This window comes from Nuphar pumila, chromosome 2 (genome assembly GCF_984573655.1).
Source record: "Nuphar pumila chromosome 2, dmNupPumi1.hap1.1, whole genome shotgun sequence".
NCBI lineage: Eukaryota > Viridiplantae > Streptophyta > Magnoliopsida > Nymphaeales > Nymphaeaceae > Nuphar > Nuphar pumila.
Window position 1 is genome coordinate 95734674 of NC_143250.1, and position 26575 is coordinate 95761248.

A 26575-nucleotide genomic window follows, 5' to 3' on the forward strand; every position below is an offset into this window, starting at 1 on the left:
AGTTGGTATAGTTCGAGACTGGTTCATGTAATCTTTAAGGGTCTGGTTTCACCTGTGTTTGAACCAAACTTGACTCGTTGACAACTCTAATATATATATATATATATATATATATATATATATATAAAAGAAGGGGTATTGGGGCATTATGGCCCTTGCTGATGCGAAGCAAGCGACTCGTTAGGGGCAACGGGTGCGCCTCGGGTTTACACGACCTGAAAGCGACAGCTGCAAGTCCAGCAAGCTTAGCCAGCGCGACTACGTCTCTGATCCCAAAGGTGGCTTCCCAAGAAGAGGTCAAATTGACTCTTTTATACCATTAAATCTACTGAGAAATTACTGGCATCAATTTAGCGTTTTCCATTGATTCTGAACTTGTTTTTGCTCTATCATTTGCTATTACCAAAATTGGGAGGGAACAACACAAACCACATTGAGTTAAGGTACAAGCAAAAACTGGAAAGAGTTTGTGTTATGTAATGCATTTGCTGGTTACCTCCAAATATTGATTGAAAGCACGGATGAGTGATGACCAAATCCTGACTATGGGTTTGTTTAGCTTAGAATGTGGCATTTCCAATATGCATGAGTTGAGACAACTGCATGCCCATATACTGACTATGGGTTTGTACAAGATAGAACTTTTTCTACGTAAGATCATCACCTTTTGTGCAATCACCAACCCCTCCTCTATTGAGTATGGTAGGATGGTCCTTAACCAAATTGAGTACCCATCAACTTATGTTTGGAACACCATGATTAGAGGCTATGCATCATCCCCTCAACCACTCAAAGGGATCAGTATTTACAACCAAATGCTTAGACAAGGAGGCCTTCCTGATGCTTACACTTTCCCTTTCTTGCTCAAAGCATCTGCTAGCACCCAATCTTTTCACAAGTCTAGAGAGACCCATTGTCGTGTAATCAAGACTGGGTTCGATTGCCATGTCTATGTTAAGAATTCCTTGATTCATGTTTATGGTATTTCTGGCGAGACCAAGAATGCCCAACGATTGTTTGCGGAAATTTCTGAACCAGATGTTGCATCTTGGACCACTTTGTTATCTGTTTATGCAAATTCGTTGAATGTAGCAAAAGCACGAAAATTGTTTGATGAAATGCCTCAGAGAAATGTTGTCAGTTGGAGTGCAATGATTGCTGGGTATGTTCAGGCCAACTGTTTCGAGGAGGCTATGGACTTGTTTAGAGAGATGCAAGTGAATCAAATCGAGCCGAATGCTGCCACTCTTGTTAGTCTGCTTTCAGCTTGTGCCCATCTTGGTTCTTTAAACCAAGGCGGATGGATTCATTCTTACATAAAAGGCAAGAAAATAACACTTGATACAAGGCTTACCACTGCATTAATAGACATGTACTGCAAATGTGGAAGCACGGAGAGTGCAATGCTTGTGTTTAAACTTGGCAGGGAGAGAGATGTCTCTGTTTGGACTTCTATGATTTCTGGGCTCGCCTCACATGGCTTTGGAAGGACTGCTATAGAACTTTTTGAAGAGATGAAACGATCAGGAGTAAAACCTAATGATATCACACTTGTTGCCATTTTATCTGCATGTACCCATGCAGGATTGGTGCAGGAGGGGTTGTCTTACTTTCAGCGCATGAGGACTGAGTTCAGTATTGAGCCCAAGATTGAGCACTATGGCTGCACGGTTGACCTCCTCGGACGAGCTGGACTGATCAGGGAGGCACTCACATTGATTGATAGCATGCCAATGAAGGCCAATGCTGCTGTTTGGGGTGCACTATTTTCTGCCTGTAGAATTCATGGACATACAAAACTTGGTGAGCAAGTGACATCTCAGCTTTTGAGAGATGAGCCACAGAATGGTGCACTTTATATGGCATTGTTGAATCTGTACAATGAAACTGGAAGGCTTGATGATGCAGCAAAGGTGAAGAAAGACATGAAAGAGGCTGCCTGTAATAAGAATCCTGGGTGCAGCATGATTGAAATGAATGGAGTATGTAAGGAGTTTGTAGTGGGAGATAAGTCAAACATAAATGCATTTCAGGTATGTTCTAACTTGAGTAAGTTGGTAGATGAGATCAATAGGGGAGTTATTGACTGAACCCTTGCTTCTTATTTAATCCGTATCCATTTGTGAGATTTTGAGCCCAAAACACACTAAAAAAGGATGAGATGAACAAAGAGAAAGGAAACTTGAAACCTGGAAGTGCCTCAGGTTGAGCCAAAGCAGTAAGATTATAGAAGCATGTGCAGAAACATTATCACTGAGGAAATAAATCCATTCAATGGACGAAATTTGCTATTGATGATGAACTCAGTCTGTCAACCATGAACTGAATGTCAGAGAAGTATTCAATCTTCTCAGACATCTTGACATTGGCCAGATAAAGACGGCTATGAGATCAATGGATTTTGGTATGTTAAGCTGCAATTAGACTGAAAATTAAGTGGTGAAATTATCACATTTGGCGACACATTCATCCTTGATCAGTCACCAGTCAAAGGTAGAAGGCCAAGGCTTTGGAACTTGTCATAGTACAGGCGCAGACAGTTATTCTATTTGGTTGTTTAATTGCGAAAGACAGCAGCAGAAATCACAAGGAGTTCAATGATCTTACCGGTAGGAGTGTCATGCATCATTGCTGTTCTAAAACGGTTAGAGCTTTTTGTCAGGCTTTTGCATAAAACTGTTGGTAGCACAGACACCCGATGGATAAGAAAACCCATCAGGTTTATGCTTCTAACAGAGGTAAAACCAAGTGGATAATGAACAGCGATGGGCATATTCACAGACAGATTTTGCCTCTACAAAGGCCTGCTATTTTCAGATACTCACTGCATATTAACAAAACCAGCAATGCCTTGACAGCCAAAGCAAATTCATCAAAGAAAAGAAGAACCCAAAAATCCCGTCCTCCCCTACCTCCCAAGCACCCCAAAAACCCGCTATCTCCCATAAACCCATTGCAGGATCACCGTCTCCGACGCCACAGCAACTTCATCCCGATCGCGAACAAAACGTAAGCATCAGCACAGGCATACTCGATCTGCTCCTCAGGAAGGTACATTGCAGACCAATTGCTCAGCGTGATCCTCTTCGGCTTCCACATCTCCAACCGAAGAACCTCCCTAGCAAGACCCTTCAATTCTTGCCGCCGAAGATTATTTCTATCGAATCTTGATGCTCCGAGCTCGGCCAGATCGAACCTTCTGTTGCCGACGTCGATCCCATAGTCTTCGCCCAGCTTCTGAACGTCTCCTTCGATCCCGACGCCGACGAAAGCGGTGGTGGGGTGAAGGAGTAGGCTCACGAGGGAGAGGGAGCAGTTGATGTAGAGAAGCTGAACGATGAGGCACTTGGAGCCGACGCAGAGCTGCAGGAGGCCCACCCTGTTGGTGTGGCCCCTGCTGAAGTTGGGCTTCCACTCGCAGTCGAGCCCGACGCTGAGCCCGGCCCTGTAGGTCATCGACATGACCTCGCCGACCCATTCGTCCACTACAAGAAAAATGTTAATTAGCGACGAAAATTTGCGATGGATTTTTTCCGTCGCAAATTAGCGACAGATTAGCTAGAGAAAACTTTCTTAATGAATCTGTCGCTAAGTAGCGACGGATTAGCGATGAAAGTTGTTTCATCGCTAATCCGTCGCTAATTAGCGACAAATTAACGACAACAATTATTTCGTCGCAAATTCTCAATACAAGAAAAACATTTTAGCGAGGAAATTTTTCCGTCGCTAATTAGCGACGGAAAAATTCCCTCGCTAATTTTCGATTTAAACCGAGCGCGAAATTTTCCCTCTCTCCCCGTTCGAAATTTAAATCGATCGCGCTCGATTTAAACCGAGCGACGTCGGAGAGCGTGTTGGAGAGCATGTATATGAGAGTGGAGGATGGCGACGCCGAAGGACAGTTGGCGATCGCTGGAGGACGTCGGCGCCGGTTCACGGAGGACGACAACGCCGATTTACGGAGGACGGCGACGCCAGAGGACAGCGACGCCGGAGGACTGTCGGCGATCGCTGGATGACGTCGGCGCCGGTTCACGGAGGACGACAACGTCGGTTCATGGAGGACGGCGACGGCGGAGGACGGTCGGCGATCACTGGAGGACGTCGGTGCCGGTTCACGGAGGACGACGACGCCGGTTCACGGAGGACGGCGATGCCGGAGAGCACCGGTTCACGGAGGACGATACAAGTCCGGCGATGAGGCAGAGCGATCGTTCTGTGCATGCAATGCTTGTCGGGTGCGGTATAAGTCCGGCTTAGTGCTGCCGGAATACCGCCCGACAGGGATCAATTTTTTTTGTTTTTTTTTTTAAAATTTACCGACATAATTAACGACAGATAAGTTTTTCCGCTAATTAGCGAGAAAAAATTCGCGATGGCCTATATCCATCACTAATCCGTCGCTAAACAGTTTAGCGACGGCTTAGCGACGGATTAGCGATGGATATAGGCCGTCGCTAATCCACGGTTTTCTTGTAGTGGTCGATGACACGCGGGTTGCTGGTCACGATGGTGAGGATGGTTATTCCGCCCACGGTTACCCAGTGTGTGAACGTGTGGGAAGAAGGAGAGGCATTGGTGGTGGTGGTGGTGGTGGTGTGTGGGTATCTGGTGCTTGGATTGGTGTTGCGGGAGGGAACCACAGTGGCCAAGCCGCAGTGATAAGTCTGGATGGTGGTGGAAGGGAGATAACAGGCAGGAGAAGGATGGAAGAAACGTTCCTTCTCTTTCCTTGTATGATTTTTTGGAGTTTTTTGGAAACTTGAAAACTTCTCTCCATAGGGATGTCAATGAATTGGATTTTATCCTATATCCGCATAAATTCAATTAAGTTTAGTTGCACTTGGTAACACAAAACCTTTGATATTTTTGCAACCAAATCCGGCAAATGTCTGAATTTGATGGATATCTGGATTCATTTACATGTAAACAACCAGATCTGGTGTGAGCTTTTACTATCCGGATTCAAATCCATTTAACCAACATCTCATTAGTCGGATATGGTATTGGCTACATGGCTACATCCAATCTGAATCCGAATCATTTACACACATGCACACACGTGCGATCCACATCTTAAAGGGCCAAAACTGATTCTGGTCCTTCCAGTATCCAGCTCACCATATACCATTGACATGCACAATTTTCATCATATTTCTTAACCCATTCTTCATCGTGAAATGCTGTTACTATCCCGAATTCAAGCACAGCATGCATAAAAATGAGAACGGGTCGGAGCTACAACCTGAGCTCACATCGTATCTGAGCTCACTATCAGATAGAGATAGGGGTTATATTTCCGAATCCAGGTTGTATTCAGAACCAAGTAATCGGATCTAATTGAATCCAGGTGGAAATTGGAAAAGCAAATATGATAGAATCTGCACTAAAATCGAGCCCAAACCGACCCCTTTTGTTCATAGTTTACCCGTCTTCAGCAGATCCAGTATCACAAGGTCTCGCATTATAACCGGATCCAAAACTATACTACGAGATTTGAATTGCATCTGGACTTGGGCCCACTCTTAATGATATAGATGCAGTGTCAGGCAAAATCAACTAGAGCCAAATCCAACCTGCTGAGTTATGGCCACCATGCCGGTCGGTGTAAAACCCCAAGGCCACCCCTCTCACCCAGTAGGGAGCCCGCTGTTCTGCCCTTAAGCGCACACCCTAAGCATCGAACTAGTGACAACCTTCAACTCGAAGGTCTTTAACTCTTAAGCCCACCCACCTAGCTGGATGTGTAGAGCATTTGTGGACCTAAAGATGTGATGACCTTCGAAATGGATGGTGCTTAAAAAAGGACCCGATACGCTTTGCACTATGCCATGGAAAACCACTCAACTACATCTCTTATCATACGTTAACAATAAAAGAAAGACGCGTGTAAATATTAAAGGGGTAAGCCCACCGAGTTTTATGCTGCCAGTACAGCGACCGTAAGTACGTCAGGCAAAGCCCGCGTCTAGGCCTATGATCTTGGAGGTGGTTTTTCTGTGTAAATATTAAAAAACAAAATGCTAATAGATTGACCCATGTCAACCAGCAAATGAGAGATGAGAGTGGTCTCATAGTAACACAAAAGACGGAGCATCCCACCCTTATCGTGGCTAAGGGTGTCAACGGGTCAGGTTTGGTTTGGACCCAGGTGGAACCATACTTGGCCCCAATTTTTGGAGTTTGTGCAAATAAGAGGATATGCAATCATGGAGTTTATGCCAATATGTTCTATCGATATCTGACCATTCTACACACTTTCTTTAACAACAAGGAACTTAATGTCAATACGCTTTGATTTCGATGAGCTCCTATTGTTATTAGAATATAACACTGCCGAATTATTGTTACAAAATAACTTTAACGGTCTCTCATCATTATCCAAAATTTACAACCTGTGACAAAGTTACATAACCATATTCTATGATTGGATGCCTCATAATAGGCTATGAATTATGGTGTCATAGTGAAAGAAGTAATGAGTGTCTGCTAGATACTTCTCCATAAAATAGCTCCCCTAACCAACAGAAAAATACAACCTGACGTGGATATACGACTGTCTTGGCATCTCGCAAAGTTAGAATGAAAATACCCAATGATCTCCAACTGATCTAACTTCTTGTATGTGAGCATGAAACATTTTGTTCTCTGCAAATACCGCATAACCCGTTTGGTTGCTTTCCAATGATTCATACTTGGGTTACTAAGATATCTTCCTAACGTTCCAACAATGTACGCTAAATTCGAATGTGCACATACTTGAGCATAAATAAGACTCCTCACAGCAGATGCATAGAGAATCAGTTCCATATCCTTAATTTCAGACTCGTGTTTGGGGCACTGAGCGAGACTAAACTTGTCTCCCTTAGCAACATGAGTATCACCTAATTTATGAAAATCTTTCATGCCAAATCTATATAAAATCCTTTCAATATAGCTCTTTTACGAAAATTCAAGAATACCTTAAAAACGGTCTCGATGTATTTGAATTCTTAATATAAAAGCGGCATCACCAAGATCTTTCATCTCAAATTTCTTTGTCAGAAATCTTTTGATTTCGTGAAGTATGCTTATATCATTACTGGCAAGCAATATATCATCAACAAACAAAACCAGAAAAATATATTTATTCACACTGAACTTATGGTATATGCATTCAACAATGACATTCATCTTAAAACCAAATGAGAGGACAACTTGATGAAATTTATGATACCGCTGATGGAAAGCCTGCTTGAGTTCATAGATTGATTTTTTTTAATTTGTAAATCACTTTCTTGGCATTGCCTAAGACAAAATGTTCTAGTTTGACCATATGTATTGTCTCATCAATGTCAATACTAAAGAATGTAGTCTTTACATTAATCTGACGCAATTCCAAATCATAATGAGCCACAAGTGCCATCATAATCCTAAAATAGTCTTTCATAGAAACCGAAGAGAAAGTCTCTGTATAATTAATGCTTTCCCTTTGAGTAAACCTTTTTGCAACAAGACAGACCATATATCTTTTCACATTACCCTTTGAATCCTTTTTTGTTTTAAATATTCATTTGCAACCAATGAGCTTTACACCTTCAGGTAATAGGACAAGATCTCACACGTCATTGTCCCTCATAGATTTAATCTCCTTATGTATTGCATCAATCCACTTTTGAGAGTTAAAACTTTGTGTGGCTTGATGAAAGTTGATTGGATCATCTTTCCTTATATCACCCTCATGTTATTGTAGAAAGATAATATAATCATCTGAAATTATCCTTCTTCTCTCTCTAGTGGATTTTCTTAGTGGCACTTATTCTTGAGGTGTTTTTTGAGTTTGTACTTAAGGAGTAAAAGCTTGATTTTAGACATGAAGATCTAAAGCATTACCTTGATCCAAATTTGTGGGAACGATATTAAGAATAAAAAATTGATCATTATCAACCACAACTATAGGAAGAGAAAGAGACTTCTTTAAAAACAATGTCTTTTACTTTATCACTCGCCTCAAACTCAGCACCCTCAAAGAAACAAGTATTTTTCATTTTAAAAAAGAACTTATTCATATGGTCATAAAACTTATAATCCCTAGACCTTTCAGAATACCTAACAAAGTAGTAGCGAACCATTCTGAAATTCAGTTTCTTTTCATGTGATCTGTATGACCTAGCCTAAGCTGGACATCTCCAAATATGAAAATATTTCACACTAGGCTTTTTGCCTATCTACAATTCATACGAGGTCTTGGTTATTGCTTTAGATGGTACCATGTTCAATACATAGGTTACAATCTTTAATGCCTCTCCTCATGGGGACTCTGGTAAGGTAGAATGAGAAATCATATTCCTTACTATATCCTTAAGGGTCCTATTTTGTCTCTCAGCAACACCATTCATCAGGCTAGAAGTACCTGACATGGTATACTAAGAGACAATCACACATTCTTCTAAGAATTTAGCAAAGGGCCATGAACGTTGTTCACCTGATCCATCATATCTGCCATAGTACTCACCCCCATAGTCAGATCTGACGACCTTAATTCTTTTGCCAAGTTGGTTTTCAACTTCAACCTTAAATGATTTGAACACATTCAGGGATTGAGATTTTTTTCATAAATTAAATACAAGTACTCATAAAGAGCATAGTCATCTATGAACGTAATAAAATATTATTGATCATTCCAATAAGTTGTAGGGAATGACCCACAAATATCTGTATGAATTAGTTTTAAGACGTCTGTTATCCTTTCGGTACCTAATTTCCTAATGTTTGTTTATTTTTCTTTTATACACTCAACACAAATCTGAATGTTAGTGAAATCAAGGGAATCAAGAATCTCACTCGACATAAGTCTTTCAATTCTTTGTTTAGAAATATGACATAAGCGCTTGTGCTATAATAAAAAGAAATTCACATTTGTTACTTTTTATTTTGTACCGAGAGAACTTAAATGCAAAGTTTTATTATATGAGGCAACAATATTAAGTAAATAAAGGTTATCAACCGTAGATAAAGAACCGATTCCAATAAGATTTGAATCAAGAAACAATTTAAATTCATTATTTTCAAATAAACAAGAATAACTATATTTGTCTAAAGTGGAAATAGAAACTACATTCTGCCTAAAAAATGATACAATAAATATTTCTTTCAAATCTAAATAATTCTCAGTCTTTAAAAGTAACCTAAATGTCTCTATTGCCTCAACTTAAATTGATTTGTCATCGCCCATATAGATGAATCTTTCAACAACAATTGATGGTCGGCAATTTAGGCAACCCTACATAGGCACACTTATGTAAGTACTAGCACGAGAATTCATCCACCAAGTGTGTTTGGGCATATAAGTTAAATTAACCTCAAAACAAACTAAAGTAAATAACATATCTTTCTTCTCACGCCAAACATGATACTTGGTACAATCTTTCTTCATGTGACTCTCTTCTTTGCAAAAGAAACAACTAGAGTTTGGGTCTTAATGTCTTTTGTATTTCTTCTGCGATTAAGGGTTCATTATAGCTTTCTTAGTCATTTTCTTTTTCTGAAACTTGTCCTTAGAGGCTAATGCCAAATAAGCACTTTTTGTCTTCTCTTGCTTTATTCTATCTTTATCTTGCACACAGTGTGAAATTGAAACTACTTAAAACAAAGATTGAATTAATATTTGCAGATATCGTATAAGCAGAAGTATTAACTGAATCAAGAACAAAACAAGCTCACGATTAACATATATTTTTACATGCATTAACATAAAATAACATATTTAAACAATGGTAAACCCCATCACAAGATACCCAACACAATGGTGTGAGTTTTATGAGAATGATTTTTAAAATAATATTTTTAATGAAAACAAGTGTGAAAGTCAGACACCAAATAATAAAAACTGGCTCGCACGAGTGGTGGAGTTCGGGTCGAACTCAAGGAACGAGAAATACTTGTATTCAAAAACACAAGCTAAACTAATCTTTATTGCCAAAATAAAAAAAATTAATTCAATAATTAACTAACTAAAGGAGTACGACCCTACGCAAAGGGCTTAAACAAAATAAATAAATCACTTATTATAGACCCAATTAAATAAATAAATATCAGAAATTAAACCCTAATCTAAAAAGAAAAGAGAAGACTTCAGTGCTTGAGTCCTTGTGTCCCTTTTAGGTTAAACACTTTTGCACAGTTTGATTAAGAGCTCTCTGAGAGCTTGAGAGGACCTCAGAAGGTACTTCGAGGGCACGAAAAGGGCTCTACTGCACGTCCAAACACTTCTCTGCAAGAAAAAAAAACACACACAACAGAAACAAAAATCTACGAGAAAATCAAATGCAAATATATAAAAAAAATCACAAGAACATCAATTAATTAATAACATGAACTACTATGAACTAACTTGTAATTAATTGAAAACAACTAACACTAAAAGACAAAATAGCAAAACCACCTAACTAACAATAAAAAAAACTAAATTGCAACAAACTAATTGCTAACTAATTCAAGAATTCAAGAAACTAAAGTAAACTAAAAAAAATCTAGAAAGTACTCAACTGAATATGACAAACTAATTAATTAAACTAATATTAATAAATGAATAACATGAACGAGCCCTAACAAGATCGACTAATAGTAACTATAAAAATCGCCTATCTGCATCAAGTAAATCTAATGTTAACTTGCATATGAAAAATAAAACTAAACTAAATTAACTTAATGTGAACCTAATATCCAATAACTACAGAGCTATGCAAAATAATCTACCCTATGCATGATAAAGCATAAATTATCAAAAAAACAAAATACTTGTATTAAAAAACAAAATAATAAAAACTGGCTCGCATGAGTGGTGGAGTTCGGGTCAAATTCAAGAAACGGGAAATACTTGTATTAAAAAACACAAGCTAAACTACTCTTTATTGCTAAAATAAAAAAAAAATAATTCAATAATTAACTAACTAAGGAAGTACGACCCTACGCAGAGGGCTTAAACAAAATAAATAAATAACTTATTACAGACCCAATTAAATAAATAAATATCAGAAATTAAACCCTAATCTAAAAAGAAAAGAGACTTCAGTGCTTGAGTCCTTGTGTCTCTTTTAGGTTGAACACTTTTGTATGGTTTGATTAAGAGCTCTCTGAGAGCTTGAGGAGACTTCAGATAGTACTTCGAGAGCATGAAAAAGGCTCTACCGCACGTCCAAATACTTCCCTGCAAGAAACAAAAAAAAACACACACACACAACAGAAACAAAAATCTATGAGAAAATCAAATGCAAATATGCAGAAAAATCACAAGAACATGAATTAATTAATATCATGAGCTACTATGAACTAACTTATAACTAATTGAAAACAACCAACATTAAAAGACAAAATAGCAAAACCACCTAACTAACAATAAAAAAAAACTAAATTGCAACAAACTAATGGCTAACTAATTCAAGAATTCAAGAAACTAAAGTAAACTAAAAAAAATCTAGAAAGTACTCAACTGAACATGACAAACTAATTAATTAAACTAATATTAACAAATGAATAACATGAACGATCCCTAACAAGATTGGCTAATAATAACTATAAAAATAGCCTATCTGCATCAAGTAAATCTAATGTTAACTTGCATATGAAAAATAAAACTAAACTAAATTAACTTAATGTGAACCTAATATCCAATAACTACAGAGCTATGCAAAATAATCTATCCTATGCATGATAAAGCACAAATTATCAAAAAAACAAAAGGCAATGGACTATTGATGATTAACTACCTAGCCACTAACAGAATCACAACTCAGCTAAAGAAGAAAATTAATAAAGCATACCTAATTAACCTAGTTAATCTACTCAATGCATAATATAAAGCCAACAGAAATTAATCTACTCTACAATACCGGCTGAAGATAACTAAACGTAACACAGTTTTACTCACTACGGTATAACATTTACCATTACTAAAAATCACAACTATGCTAAGTATTTATTAAAAAAAAATTCAAACAAACTACATTACCGAATATTATATTGAACCACTTATTAACTTTTGCTGAAACACAATGACACGCTGCATGTAAAACAAAACGATTAAAATATTGCAACCACACTAAAGTTTTCAAACAAATTAAAAACGTTGACTTCTACATCACACTTGCTGAATACCAAAAACTAAAAACATGTAACCTATTACGTCAATGCACAAAAATGAATTCTGTACCTAACTAACCTATATTAAAACGTTGACTAACATCTTCACGCTGGTTCTTTGACAATGTAAAAAAAAAAAAAAAGAACCGCTGAAACTACGTAAAACAAGATGCTGACTGTATAAAATCAAATAACTGAGACTGATAAATAAAAGAAAACACCAGATTCAATGCAGGCTGAATAAAAAAAAAATAGCATATCGCTTGGCGTCAAAACTGGATTTCAAAAACAAACAAACCAAAAATCGATCAACACAATACTCAGCTAAAAAAAACTGTGTTGTGCATATGATCTAAAACGATAATCATGATAAAACTGCAGAGTATTCTATGTTAAATCTAATCCTAAGTTTAATCTAAACTAATCAATAAACACAAAAATATATGAAAACCTTGTGTTAAACCTATCGATTTTTCTAAATTACACTTTTCTAATGTTCAAATCAAGAATCGACTAATCTATCATAAACGAACTATGTATTATATTTTTTTCTTTTTATTTATTTTTAGATGCAAAACATAAACTAATCTAGATGAATATGCAGATGCTATGATGATCTATAAAAACTATATGCTATGCAATGCGTTATGCTATGCAAAACCTAAATCCACGATAAAAAAAGATGGAGAAAGAAATGACCTATCACATATCGCCTCCGATGAAAGGGTTGAGAAGAGAAAGTGGTTGGTTCCATCTGCATACACGCCTCTACAACAAAGAAGGCAAGAAAAGCCGATGAAGATAAAGCTTAGATGATCGATGAAATAAAGAATAAGAAGAGGAAGAAGAAGGAGAAAAGAAATCGGCCAAAAATTAAGAAGGGAGAAGGGAAGATGGAGGCAAGAGGGCTGCTGAAAAAAATATTTTTTCAGTCCTCAAAACTACTATTTATAAGCCTAATTAGGTTAAAAACAAAGTTTTCAAAAAGAGTCCAAAATATTTTTAAATTTCCAAAACAAGTCCCCTATTAAAAACGTGTTTTTCAAAGAAGTATTTTCTAAAACTAATTAACAATAATTAAATAAGTCCTAATCTAACTAAATTATCAATTAGAAAAATTCTAACTAATAAAAATACCGAAAAACGTAAAATGCATTTTTTTTCAAAAAATTCAATTTTGAAGCATATTCTAAAAAATAATGATAAAGATGAGTTTTTAATGCAATTTTATATTGGATCATGCATAGAATAAGATGAATAAACATGTAAAATGTATGCATGATCACACAACATTGACATTTAATCTTTGGACAAAAATGTCAACTTATAAGCGGTACTCTCAAAACAGTAATCAAACATGGACAATTAGTCAAACAATAAGTATTTCTTTGGACCGACTCGTTATTCACATGAAAAACTGTACAATTGTCTCATATTTATTAATAAATATATATATATATATATATGGGTTTGGCCAAATAGTAATCTTTCTTTGGGTCAATCACTATTTGCATGAACCACAAACATATAAACATCATAATATTCCAAAATGAACTAATTTATATAATAGAGGTTACTTTGGCAACATATTTATTCAATCAATTCAATTTAGAATATCGGATCCAAAAACAAATGAATACCGAGGTTGAAGTATGCTAATTAATGCACATGAACATAAAGAAAGCACAAACACAATATACATGGGCCAAAAAATAATCGAAAATAGCTCACGAAGCACACCAAATAGCCTTAATAATGTCCTTATAATTTTTTTTTATTATGGCTTGTGTACGGGTCCAACCAATCGGACCTGGCCGGACCCACCTTCAGGTCAAAAAATTGGTCTAACTCGGATCAGGTCAGACCCATCACAAGACAACCTGGTGGGTTACCATGCAATGAGTCGGGTCTAACCAGGCCCGACCAATAAAGCATGGTCTGACCCGATTTAGCCCCCCTAAATCCAAATCAGGATTGAATTGGCCCCAAAACCCCATCTGACTCGATTCAGCCCCTCAACTGAATGGGGTTGAACCGGGTCAACAAGCCCCACCCTTGAAAGATAGTCAGGCCGACTCGGCCCCAGACTAGTTACGAAATTGATTGAGTCGCTGGTGAGGTCTGTACCCAACAAGCACAGTGGCCAAATCGGTCCTGTGCAGGAAACTGAACTGGTCCAACACAGACAGTCGAACTGGCCCAGGCAACTGTCTCGGGTGATGACTGTAGAACCGTTCCATACCAAATAGTCGAACCAGCCTAGGACGATCAGTCAAATCGGTCTACCTGATCGAGTCACCTGGCACTGCGCTGAATCGGTCACTGATACAGTCGTCTGGGACCGAACCGATTCTCGTTTTGATGTCTAAAAGTCGAATCGGTTGCAACCGAATGGTCAAAATGGCCTATGCACCCCTGTGAACATCGGACACGACTTGACATCAACTAAAGGGCTAAAAATGACCCTGGCACTCCCTTGTTCGGCGGACATGGCCTAGCACTAACTACAAAGCTGAAAACAACCTTGGCACCCCTCTGAATGGCCGATAATGGCCTCTATATCACCATGCTCGCCTAACACTATCTGGCACCGTTTGAAGGGTCGAGCCCAAAGCAAGATGCCATCGGCAAATCGTGGATTTGAATGTCGATGTCCACTGGTGGAGGATTGAAAAAGAGGGGGGGGGGGGGGGGCTGTGTTGCCACCAGACCCAACAGAGCCAGGACAAAACGACTACCTTCCTGAGTCGTTCGGTGAAAGGAGAAGGCTAATGCTCATCTGGAGATTGAACCAGGCGAAGCCTTCCCCCCTTGTCCTGAATGACCTAATGAGAGGGTGCATCGACCATTCGGTGAATCGAACGGTCGGCATCCCCTGTCAACTGTTCGACGAACAAAAAATTAGGGAAGGGCCAAACAGCTCTTCCCATTTGGTGGTCTAAATAGGGGCAAGCCCCTGCACCACTCGACGATGATCCGACAATCAGTAGAAGGAGGGCTGATCAGCCCTATTCTACCCGTGCCTTGACACCAATCATAATGGATCATCGCTGCAAACAGGATCATATGTTTCAACAATTCAATGAAAATATGTAGCTTTGATACAAATTGTTGGATTTAGAAATCCGCCAAAAAACTAAATGATTGACATGCATGTTCGCAATAAATCGTTGAAAATAAAACAGAAACTAAAACTTGATGCAAAAGCATACCTGAATTCATTGGTGCTCCGGTAGATCATTGACGGGTTTGATCTTCTAGAACCTGTATACGTGGCCATTTTTCTTTATCTAAACCTTATGAGAGAGACTAATTTCTCTTATTGTAGATATAAAGTCTAAAGAGAGAAAATCACTATATATGGTTTGAGGACCATAACCTAATTTGTATCCAACTGTGAGTCTCTCTAATTCAGGCCATCATAAAGTTGGAGATAGAAAGAAGAGGTCTCTTCACATAATAGACTATATCATATGAGATATCATATGGCCCAACCGAACTACATCACATAAAGTAGGCTTGAACCTAAGACAATCCATAATGTGCAATTCAACGTATGTAGGCCCACATAAATTTTTCCAACAAAAAGTGCCCAAGTGAATTCCTTCTCCAATTTTCAAAACTCAAGGGAATTATCATATGAAGAACAACATAGTTCAACACGACACATCATAAACAACCACTCTTTACAATGAAGAAATACTCAGGCAGTTTTCAAGCAAGGAAACATGGGATAAGCCTTTTAGAGTTCTTGACCTCCATTATATCACATGGTGCATGACTCTCAATAAAGAAACACAAACTAAACTAGAAAAACAGCAGAGAAAGAAGACCATGAAAGATAAAGCCCCTTTAAATAATCCCAAGCATATATGATAAGTATACTTCAATGTATATATATAGACACTAGAATATGAGAATTAGGAATATGGGAATTTTCAACACTTTTTTTGCAAATCCAACCATCTGAATAATCAACTATTGGATATTGTATTTTTTATGAAAATATGTGATTTTTGAATGCTTGAATATTTATGAAGATTATGAGCCATTGATTTTAAAGCCTTAAAAAAATCTTGTTTATATCACATTAGTTCTCATATTCTAGTGACTATATATATATATATATATATATATATATATATATATATATATATATATATATATATATATATATATATATATATATATATATATATATATATATATATATATATATATATATATCAGTTCCCTTTCTACCCCAAAAAGATAAGAGAACTCCACAAAACCATCTTTTAAGCCAAGCATCCCTCAAGTGATCTATTATGTACCCCAAACAATCACATGACAGCATCTTGAATGAAATTTGCATTATGTTGTTGTGGGGTCAATGGAATACTGCCATGTGATCGGCTAGGAACACATAAGGGATCACTCAGGAGATCTGATGTAGCGCACCTGAACCAATTTGGATGTACGCAAGGAGTGGGACCCGATCTAAATTCTCATACCTGAGACCCCTAAGCAAGAAACACCCAATTTGGGTCCAAATGAGGTCTAGGGGCAAAATCATCTTTTTACATGCATTTCTGAGATTTTTGTTCTATGCATCTCAGAAATTTTATTCTCACACTTTTTCTTATATTATGATTTTCGAAACATAAAATAATAATGTAATATTTTTACTTTATTTTTTTATAAGAGTCAGATCTTACGAATCCGGATAACTTTAGTATCTAATAAAATTTCTTTTGAGATAATAGATGATGTAGTGGGTCGATTGGGTAGATTTTTTTTATTTTTGATCTAAATTTAGATCCATTTTTTTTAGGACCATATGCCATGTGGTCAGTTGTAATTGGGTTTTGAATGAGGTGGCTAATTGAGTGACCAACCAAGCGAAGCAGGTTATATGTTCCCCCCCCCCCGATGATTCACTGAATCCCACGTCTGTGTTCGGGGCTTTGAATGAGCACCACGTATACAAGCACATGGGGCTTGTATTCCCGTGTATGTTGACATGACTTTGCATCGGACTCTGGTGTTGTTGCAAAGACTTAAGTACCCTTTATTGCTATTCTTCTCATAAAGTGATGGTTTGAGAAAATGACAAAAATGCCTTTCATTCAAAAAAGAAAAAAACAAATAGTTCAAAAAAAGGACAAACATGTCCTCCATCCAGAAAGTCGAGGATGATGTTGACTCTTCAAAGTCTTCTTCTTTTTCTGTTCAAAAAAAGGACAAACATGTTTTCTTATTCTTTCTCCGTAAAACACTGTAAAACCCTTTCTCTCTCTAGAGAAGAAATCAAGGAAAACAAAGAGTTCTTCATGGAGAAGGCCATGAACATCAACCCTCTCACTCTCTCTCCCTTCTCTCTCTACTTCTGTGCACATCCAACAGACGATCCTACATTGCTGCATCGTCATCTTCTTCTTCTTCCTTCTTCGTAAAACACTGTAAAACTCTCTCTCTCTGTAGAGAAGAAATCAAGAGAGGTAAAGGGTTCCTCCTGGAGAAGGCCATGAACACCAACCCTCTCACTCTCTCTCTACTTATGTACCTGATTTAGAGTTTTTGCCCTTACAGGAGGGGGGTCCGGGGGCTCCCCCCCGGCGCGGATCCCGTAAATCGCCTTCCAATTTTTTTGGGCCTTCCAACAATGATTTGTAGTATTATCGGGCTTTCCTACAGCAATTTGTAGCATTTGTAGTGTCTTCCGTAAATCGTGAAACGCTATAGCGATTTATAGTGTCTTCCGCAAATCGCTATAGCGATTCGCAAATCGCTATAGCGATTTGTAGTGTCTTCCGCAAATCGCTATAGCGATTCACAAATCGCTATAGCGATTTGTAGTGTCTTTCGCAAGTCGCTATAGCGATTTGTAGTGTCTTCCGCAAATCGCTATAGCAATTTGTAGTGTCTTCCGCAAATTAGGACCAACTTGTCAGAGTCATATCTTTCTAACCGGAGGTCATATTCCAAATCCGCGATTTGTAGTGTCTTCCGCAAATCGCTATAGCGATTTGTAGTGTCTTCCGCAAATTAGGACCAACTTGTCAGAGTCATATCTCCCTAACCGGAGGTCATATTCCAAATCCGTAAAAAGTGGTGTCTTCGTTATTGAGTCTAGTTTATTTCTGTAAATTTTCATCAATTTCTATTGTCATTTCATTCCCCATTTTAACTTCAACGATACATTACAACCACAATCATCAAAAGAAAGATTGCCCAAGCTAAGAGTCACCGTTCTCGCCCTCCTCCTCGACAGCAACCCAGTCGGTGCAGTCGCGCTGAGGATGGCCAACAGAAGCTCCACCACGTCGTCTTCTTCTCCCTAGCGAGGAGGTCTCAGCGGAGCCGTCGTTCCGATGACGGGTGTTCATCTCGTTCCGGTGACGGGTGTTCTACGAAATGTAAATCCCCCCTTCTGTAAGGGCAAAAGGCCATGAACACGCTGGGAGGAGCCCTCAGACCCCCCTTCTGTATGGGTAAAAGCTCTGAATCAGACTCCATAACTCTTCAAGTTGAATGATGCTACCCACACTGGGAGGAGCTCTCAGACCCCCCTTTCTGTAAGGGTAAAAACTCTAAATCAGACTCCACAACTCTTCAACTCCAGGGAAGATTTCTTTCTCGGATAATCCTGCAATGCAGAGACTGGGTCTTAAATAATCATCTTCGGGGCACTTAAGTCTTTACAACCACTCCTTTTCAAGAACCGTCTTGATATATAATTTTTGGGCCTTCCAACAATAATTTTTTCTTTTTTGAATGAAAGACATTTTTGTCATTTTCTCAAACCATCACTTTATGAGAAGAATAGCAATAAAGGGTACTTAAGTCTTTGCAACAACACCAGAGTCCGATGCAAAGTTATGTCAACATACACGGGAATACGAGCCTCATGTGCTTGTATACGTGGTGCTCATTCAAAGCCCCGAACACAGACGTGGGATTCAGTGAATCATCGGGGGCGAACATACACAACCCTGCCAAGCACCTCATCTCAAACTCATTGACTCTTCTAAAAGTGTCACCCATATAGGGCTTTCTTTTTCTCTCGATGGCTTTCCATTGACCAACAAGAGAGTAAGACTAAACTTCATTGGCCTCTTGGGAGGTGGCCTCCCAAGGGACCAATGGGAGCCACATCCACTTTCTTCTTTCTTTAAAAAAAACTCCAAAAATTTGAGTAGAAGTCTTTGTTAACTTTGAAAAAAATATGCTGGAAAAGAAAATTGGCTGAAAAGTGAAAGGAAGAAAAACATGAGTTTTTTGAGGGTTTGAATCTTGTGGTCTTTTGGTATCTCTTTGGTGAAAAAAAAATCCTGGGAAGGTGTTTGAAGTTTGAAGAAAACTAAAAATTGTGAACTTGTGAGTTTCGAACTTGTGCGAGAAATAATGTCACCATGCTGGAAGTGAAGGGGCGTGAACTTGTCCATTGTGGAACCGAGCGTGGTGCTTGATCATCCGTCCACAGGAGCTAGCAGATTTGCTTCTTCGACCTTTTCTTTTCTGTTTTGGATGTCATTTGATTCTGAGCATATTCAATTCGTGAGAAAGGCTGTCGTTTTGCTCAAATGAGTTTTTTTTTAGAGGATTGATCAGGAGAGTGTTGACTGATTTCCTGTGTTGTGTGCGTGAATCAAATTCCCTGTTAACACCCAAATCTGTTCGTGATAGCATGTTGCTGAACTGAATGCATTAGGGTATGTTTTTTGTGCGTTAAAGTGGTTCGAATCTCACTGTTTTCCTGCACATCCTCTGCTCCTAGCGACGTTTTACCTGTTAGAGATGCATGTCTGAATTGTTGAACTCACATTTGATGTTGTCATATTGAATGTCTTGCTGAAATTGAGTGGCTGTTACTGCTCGATCTGTAATGAATTTCAAACCTGGTCGATATTTGATCGAGTGCTGATTTTGTGCCTCGTTTGACATCGTTTTGTGTTTTTTTTTTTTTGGAGATCAGATTCACGTCGTTGCTGTCGCTGCATTAATAGTCCGCTGTTTGGGCGTCCTATATGCCCTGGGTTCAGCTGGGACTGCCATATTCTAGAGCCAAATAACATTGAAAGAGAGTTGATCACATCCAACAACAATGGTTTGGTTATCCAATTGTGTTGGACTAGGAACTTGGCCAAGTTGTATCGATATTCACATTTCTTTAACTAGGTACAAAATAAAAGAGCATGCATACACCATACTCAGTAGATCAACTAAGGGGTTCAACCTCCTGTGATATCATATACAATCCATTCACTTGAGAAGAAGCTTGTGATGCAGTGTCCGATCACACATTGCGGACCCGTGCTTCCATTTCCTTCATTATGAACCTTTCACACTCTTTCAAGGGACAATGTGAAACCTTTAGGGAGAAACATATAGCAGCCAAAGGGTTCACAATGAGTTCACAGTCTTGAGCTACCCAAGCTTCATTTGTTGAAATTGTAAATGGTGCTCACAGATGTACGTTATTTCAAGATTTGAACTGGGTCAAGTTCAGCATCTAGAACTTTTGGAAGATCAGATGCACTCCCCATGACAAATGTAATATTCACAGAGTCCAGCATCCGCTCATCCGCTCTCCCTGTGGACCATGTTTCTTCTCACGGCCTCTAACACTACAAGAAAAACACTAATTAGCGATGAAAATTTACGATGAAAAAAAAATCATCGCAAATTGGTGACGAATTAGCGAGAGAAAGATATTCATTGCTAAAATATTGTTTATTTACGATTTTAGCGATGAAAAATATTCTATCATTAATCAGTCGCTACTTTGCGACGGATTAGAGATGGATTTTATTTTGTCTCCATATCCGTCGCAACTTAACGATGGATCAGCGGCAGAACTGTTCTGTCGCTAAGTCATCACCGAATAGCGACGAAATGTGGCCGTCGTGAATCCATCTCTAATTTCTCCGTAAATCCCTAATTTTTTCCCTTTCTTTCTCTTTTTTGTTTCGTCTCCATTGCGTTTCCCCGACCCGCCTCCTGTCGGCCCCCAGCCCGCCTCCCGTCGACCCACGACCCGCCTCCCGTTGGCCCACGGCCCGGCAACATCACCGCTGACCCTCCTACCTAACTCACTGTTACCCCCTCCCTCTCCGGCAGCCTTGCCGACCCGCTTCCGCCGTGCACCCGACCTAGGTCGACACCCCCGTCCGGACTTCCCCTTTTCCCCTCTTTTTCGCTCGTATTCCAGACATCCCTGACGCTTTACCCACGTCTCCGGTGACCTCATAAGTAACCCCCCGACCCACCTCCCTATATTGTACTTCGCAGGTACGTTACTGAGCTAATTGCGTGATGCTTAGTGCTAAGCATCCCATGTGGCTACAAATGCAATGCAAATAGAAAGAAGAAAAAAATGTAAAGGCATAAAGAATTCAAATCAGGTAAATACTCGTGGCGAGTAAGTGATGCAAGCGCATCACATGTTATTTAATTTATTGGATACAACACTTTTCTGTTCACACACTAACTTAATTGTGGATATCTAGGATTGCTTTGATGAAGTTTGGAGATCATGTTGAGCATGATTTTAATGTATGAGAATAGAAGTGTTCTTATTTTTGGAGTACGGATTTCATGCTCATCATGGTAGTAGTTAGCGGGATATTGGAGTGTATTTGCTGCAGATACATTTTTGATATATGTTTTGATATGAATGATTTGAATATATTGCAATGTTTGATGTGTCTGTATTCATGCTTGCACGAAGTTATTTTCCATTTGATTATGCCTTCCATATAAAATTGTATCATGAAAACATGCTTCAAAGAAATATATCATTTTATGAAATGTGATTTCATATTTATAAATATCCTCGTGATGTGTATAAATATGATGTAATTGTGCTACACACAAAAATTTACGCATTTAAAAAATTACTCACAAACAATCACCAAACAAGAATTAATAGATAAATTAGATATTTTTGTCATCATAAGATTATTAAGATTCTCTTTTAACTGGTGATGATAATATCTCTAATATTATAGGATAAAATGACTGCAAACCATGAATGGATGTACCGTAGGATAGTTGATAATGAGGTGACGCATGAATATATGGATGGTGTTGACAATTTTATTGAATTCGCAACGGCAAGTGTCAGTACAGTGGATTGCACCGGTCGAATCAGATGCCCCAGCACGATGTTTAAGAACAATCGATTTGTATAACCTCATAGTGTTGGACATCACCTATACCAGAAGGGTTTTGTTAGTGGTTATCAGAATTGGATGCTTCATGGTGAAGAATTTTAGAATAATTTTGATGCACGGATAAATGTGGTGCACGATAATCCATATGTGAATTTGATATTTGATGTCGTAGGATCAAAAATGGGTTCTGCTATGGGACATATTGATGCACCAATAGGGGTAGAGGAAAAAGCAACAAACAATGCAGCTAGTACATTTTATGACTTACTTAGAGAAGCTGATGAGCCATTATGGAATGGTTGTTAGAGTCACAGTATCTTGTTCGCAGTTCTTCAACTACTGAATTTGAAGTCAGAGAATAATTTGAGTCAATCATGTTTTGACCGCCTGTGCTCTATTATGAAGAGTATGTTGTCCAAAGATAAGAAATTGCCATAAAATCTCTATCGTGCGAAGGTTATGGTCAATGCTTTAGGTATGAGGTATCAAAAGATAGATGCTTGTCTCAATCATTGCATGTTATATTTCAAAGATCAAGAAAATAGCAGATCATGTCCATCATGTGGATATCCTCGGTTCAAGCCAAAGACAAAGGAAAATGGTAGCACAAGGTCAAAAGAAGTGTCATATAAGTCACTCCGCTACTTCCCTCTCACCCCTAGATTGCAACGACTTTATATGTCTTCGAGGACAGCTTGGACCAGATCAAGTAAAGTCAGTATGTCAATGGTTGAAACAGTTGAGATTTCCAGATAGATACGTTTCTAATATTGCTCGGGCTGTGAAGATAGACGAGGGATAATTATATAGATTGAAGAGTCATGATTGTCATGTCATTATGCAGCGATTGATACCCCTAGCATTCCATGATATGTTAGACAAACCTATATGGGGGTATTGTCGAAGTTGAGTAGATTTTTTAGAACACTGTGTGCATCAAAAGTCGTAGTATCTGAGGTAAAGAATCTCAAGGAATTTGTCGCAACTACTATTTGTCATCTAGAGAAGATTTTTTTACTAGCATTTTTTGACGTTATGGAACATGTGATCATACATTTGTCAGCTGGTTGATCTGAATGATTAGAATGATTTGAATATATTGAAATGTATTGCAATGTTTGAATGTATTACATGAACTTATTTTTGATTTGATTATGTATCTTCGATAGGTTTCAACTATTGGATTGAATGTATTGTAATGTGTTAAAATTATTTGAGTGTATTGCAATATTTGAATCTCTTGCATGAAGTTTTTTTCAATTTGATTATGTATCCATGAAAATATAGAGTTATGTAACTGATCCAATTGTATTGCAAGTTAAGGATAAGTATTGCAATAATTGATATCTTATATTTTAATGTAGGTCCATGAAGATATCTTATGTTTTAATGTATTGCAATATTTGATGTGAATGATTTGAATATATTGTAATATTTGAATGTATTGCATGATATTTTTTATTTGTTAGAATATGGTTCGTGGAGGTCATAGTTGTTGAGCACCCAGTGGTAGCCAGTCTGAGCCTTCATCTTCACGGGCTGCTTCGACAGATATATCATTTAAATAATTATATACTTGATTAGTTTAAATATGCATTGTGTGAATTTCTAACTCATTGTTTTGTAGGTGTTGTTTCGCCTACACATGACCCACCTACGTCAGATGCAGGGTCTTTTCAGTGTGACACACGATGAGTAATTCAAATAGTGTATATCGATAGTCGACCGTAACTATTTTATTGTCACTTGTCCAATACTTAACTTATAAAAAGTGTATATTGACAATCGATTGTTAATGTGTATTAATTCATGTGCAGTGCGAGGTTTGAGCAGGAAGAAGTAATACGAGAAATTATGAAGTCATTATTACATCATCTTCCAAGACCGGTAACACAGTGAAAAGAGTACCCGAGAGAGGTGTTGGACATATTAATGTCCTCATTCATGATATGCAATCATTTATCATAACAAAAAGTGTTTCATATTAATTTGTGCTAACTTTCTGAAAGTATTTATAGGCTTCTCATCGCTTCGCGACTGCAAACGAGAAGAAAGACGTGAGGGTAGTGTGGCAGAAGGTGGCTGTCAATCGATTTACCAACATGCTGCATAATATGAAGACTGCAGCAAAAAAAGCAACTGGTGGGATAGATGATCAACCGCAGTGGAAGGGCCATGGGCCTTCTACTATCAGGAGAGATTATTGGGAGGGCATGTGCGACAAATGGACGAACAATGAATTTCGAAACCGCTCAGCAAAGACTGCACAAAACCGAGCGAAGATGCCCGATGCTCATCTACACACAGGTGGATCTAAGACTTTTGGGAGCATATATATATATATATATATATATATATATATATATATATATATATATATATATATTATCAAATTTGTAAGTATTTCAGCATACTTATTAATCAATTTTTTTTATCATTTAACATTATAGGAAGCAGAAAAAGGAGACATTCTGCCTTACAAGGATGTGTTTGTTGAAACAAATAAACATAAGAGCATGAGAGATTTTGTATCAGAGAAGGCGAGAGTGACATCAGTATGTATTTATTATATTAATACATATTGTAATATACAAATTACACTATAAGAAAAATGTTAATTAGCGACAAAAATTTATGACAAATTTCTGATTTGCGACGGATTAGCGAGAGAAAACTATTTGTCGCTAACATTCAAAATATTTGCAAAATTAGCGACAAAAATATCTCCCTCGCTAAATCTGTCGCTAATTAGCGATGGATTAGCGACAACATTTTTTCGTCGCCAAAACACTACAAAAAAATGTCAATTAGCGATGGAATTAGCGAGGGAATTTTTTCGTCGCTAATTAGCGATGGAAAAATTCTCTCGCTAATTTCGTTGCTAATTTTTTATTTAAACTGTCCCACCTGAGGCGCAAAATTTTTCCTCCCCCCGTTCAAAAATTTTCCTCTCTCTGTTTTCCCCTCCCCCCGTTCGATTTAAACCGTCCCCACTTGAGGCACTTCTTAGGACGCCAGAAGCCTCGTCCTTCCTCTGACGATGCGCAACGGCCTCTCGCACCCTCCGAGCGTGACAATAGCATCGTCCCCCAGAGGCTAAAGGCTTGCGAGATCAACTCCCGCTACTTCTCCCCCACACCCTCCTCCTCCTCCCGGTGGTGCCCCTCGCCAGTCTCCACCGCTCGTCCCGCCTCTCCCTCGCCAGATCCCATCTCCACTATAACCCCGAAAAGGTCACAGTTGACCGATCGACGTCATTCCTCTACCCCCTCTAGTGCGTCCACTCCTTCGTCGACAAATTATTCCATGAAGCGGGCGCCGGAGGTCCTCCGACCGTCGACACGGAGCTTGTCGGTCTCCTTCCAGGGGGAATCGTTCTCCCTCCAGATCGGCTGCAGCGAGAGGCTACATGCGGCTGCCCGCGTCCCTTCTCCTATCGTGACTGGCTCGATGTGGAAGAGCGTCTCGACGCCGAAACACGTCGATTCTGTGGAAAAAAAACTGCTCCCTGTCGAAGAACGCGCCGGCAGAGAGAATTTTTTTAATTTTTTTTTTTAAAAGTTATCGATGGATTAGCGATGGATATTATCCATTGCTAATTTAAAATAGCGGACTCGTGATGGATCATGTATGTCGCAAATTAGCGATGAAAGTAGTGACGAATAAGTTCTGTCACTACTTAGCGTTGAAAAATTTCCGATGAAAGTTATCTATCTCTAATCCGATGCTAATCCGTCGCTAAACTGTTTAGCGACGGATTAACGGCGAATTAGCAACGGATTTAGGTCGTCGCTAATCCACAGGTTTCTCGTAGTGTTACTTTGAATTACGTTATCATAAATATTGTAATTCTAAATTATTAATTCATATTCTAATCATTGCTTTGTAGGAGTCAAACGAGCAACAAATGGTACAGTGATATGGTGATGACTCCACTCAGCATCCGCATTTTGATCCTGCAACATGGGTGACTGCAACTGGTGAACCCAAAAAGGGTCGTGTGTTCGGGTTTGAAAGTAACATGAACACCACACCAGTCATTGTCTCTTGTAACTATGACTCTCAAAGTTCTTCCGCCAGCATCAACTCTCAATGTCTGATTGACCCTGTTATATCTTGGGATGGTGTCTCTCAGCGTCTTGAGGACAAAATGCAATATTTTTTAAATGAAGTCATTCCCAACATTGTCCGTAATGAGTTGTGCAACTTTTTTTAGGACAGAAAAACTTTGTATGCATTCAACATGAGCTCTGGTACCCGTCAGGTATAAAGATTCATGTCATTTGCTTCATGTCGTT

At 38.6% G+C, this 26575-nt stretch overlaps 1 protein-coding gene and 1 pseudogene across 1 annotated transcript; one reads left to right on the top strand and one right to left on the bottom strand.

Moving 5' to 3' along the window:
• The first annotated feature begins 620 nt into the window (after positions 1–620).
• Positions 621–2090, top strand: LOC149846236 (pentatricopeptide repeat-containing protein At5g66520 pseudogene; annotated as a pseudogene).
• Positions 2091–2961: 871 nt separating this feature from the next.
• LOC149846237 (3'-5' exonuclease-like) lies at positions 2962–3462 on the bottom strand. The gene has a single exon (XM_089990686.1). It carries the CDS (start codon positions 3460–3462, stop codon positions 2962–2964), a length of 501 nt encoding a protein of 166 aa, XP_089846812.1.
• Between the last annotated feature and the right edge of the window lie 23113 nt (positions 3463–26575).

Excerpts from the sequence above, each read along its gene's own strand:
- LOC149846237 (XM_089990686.1), bottom strand. The coding sequence starts at position 3,462 with ATGTCGATGACCTACAGGGCCGGGCTCAGCGTCGGGCTCGACTGCGAG.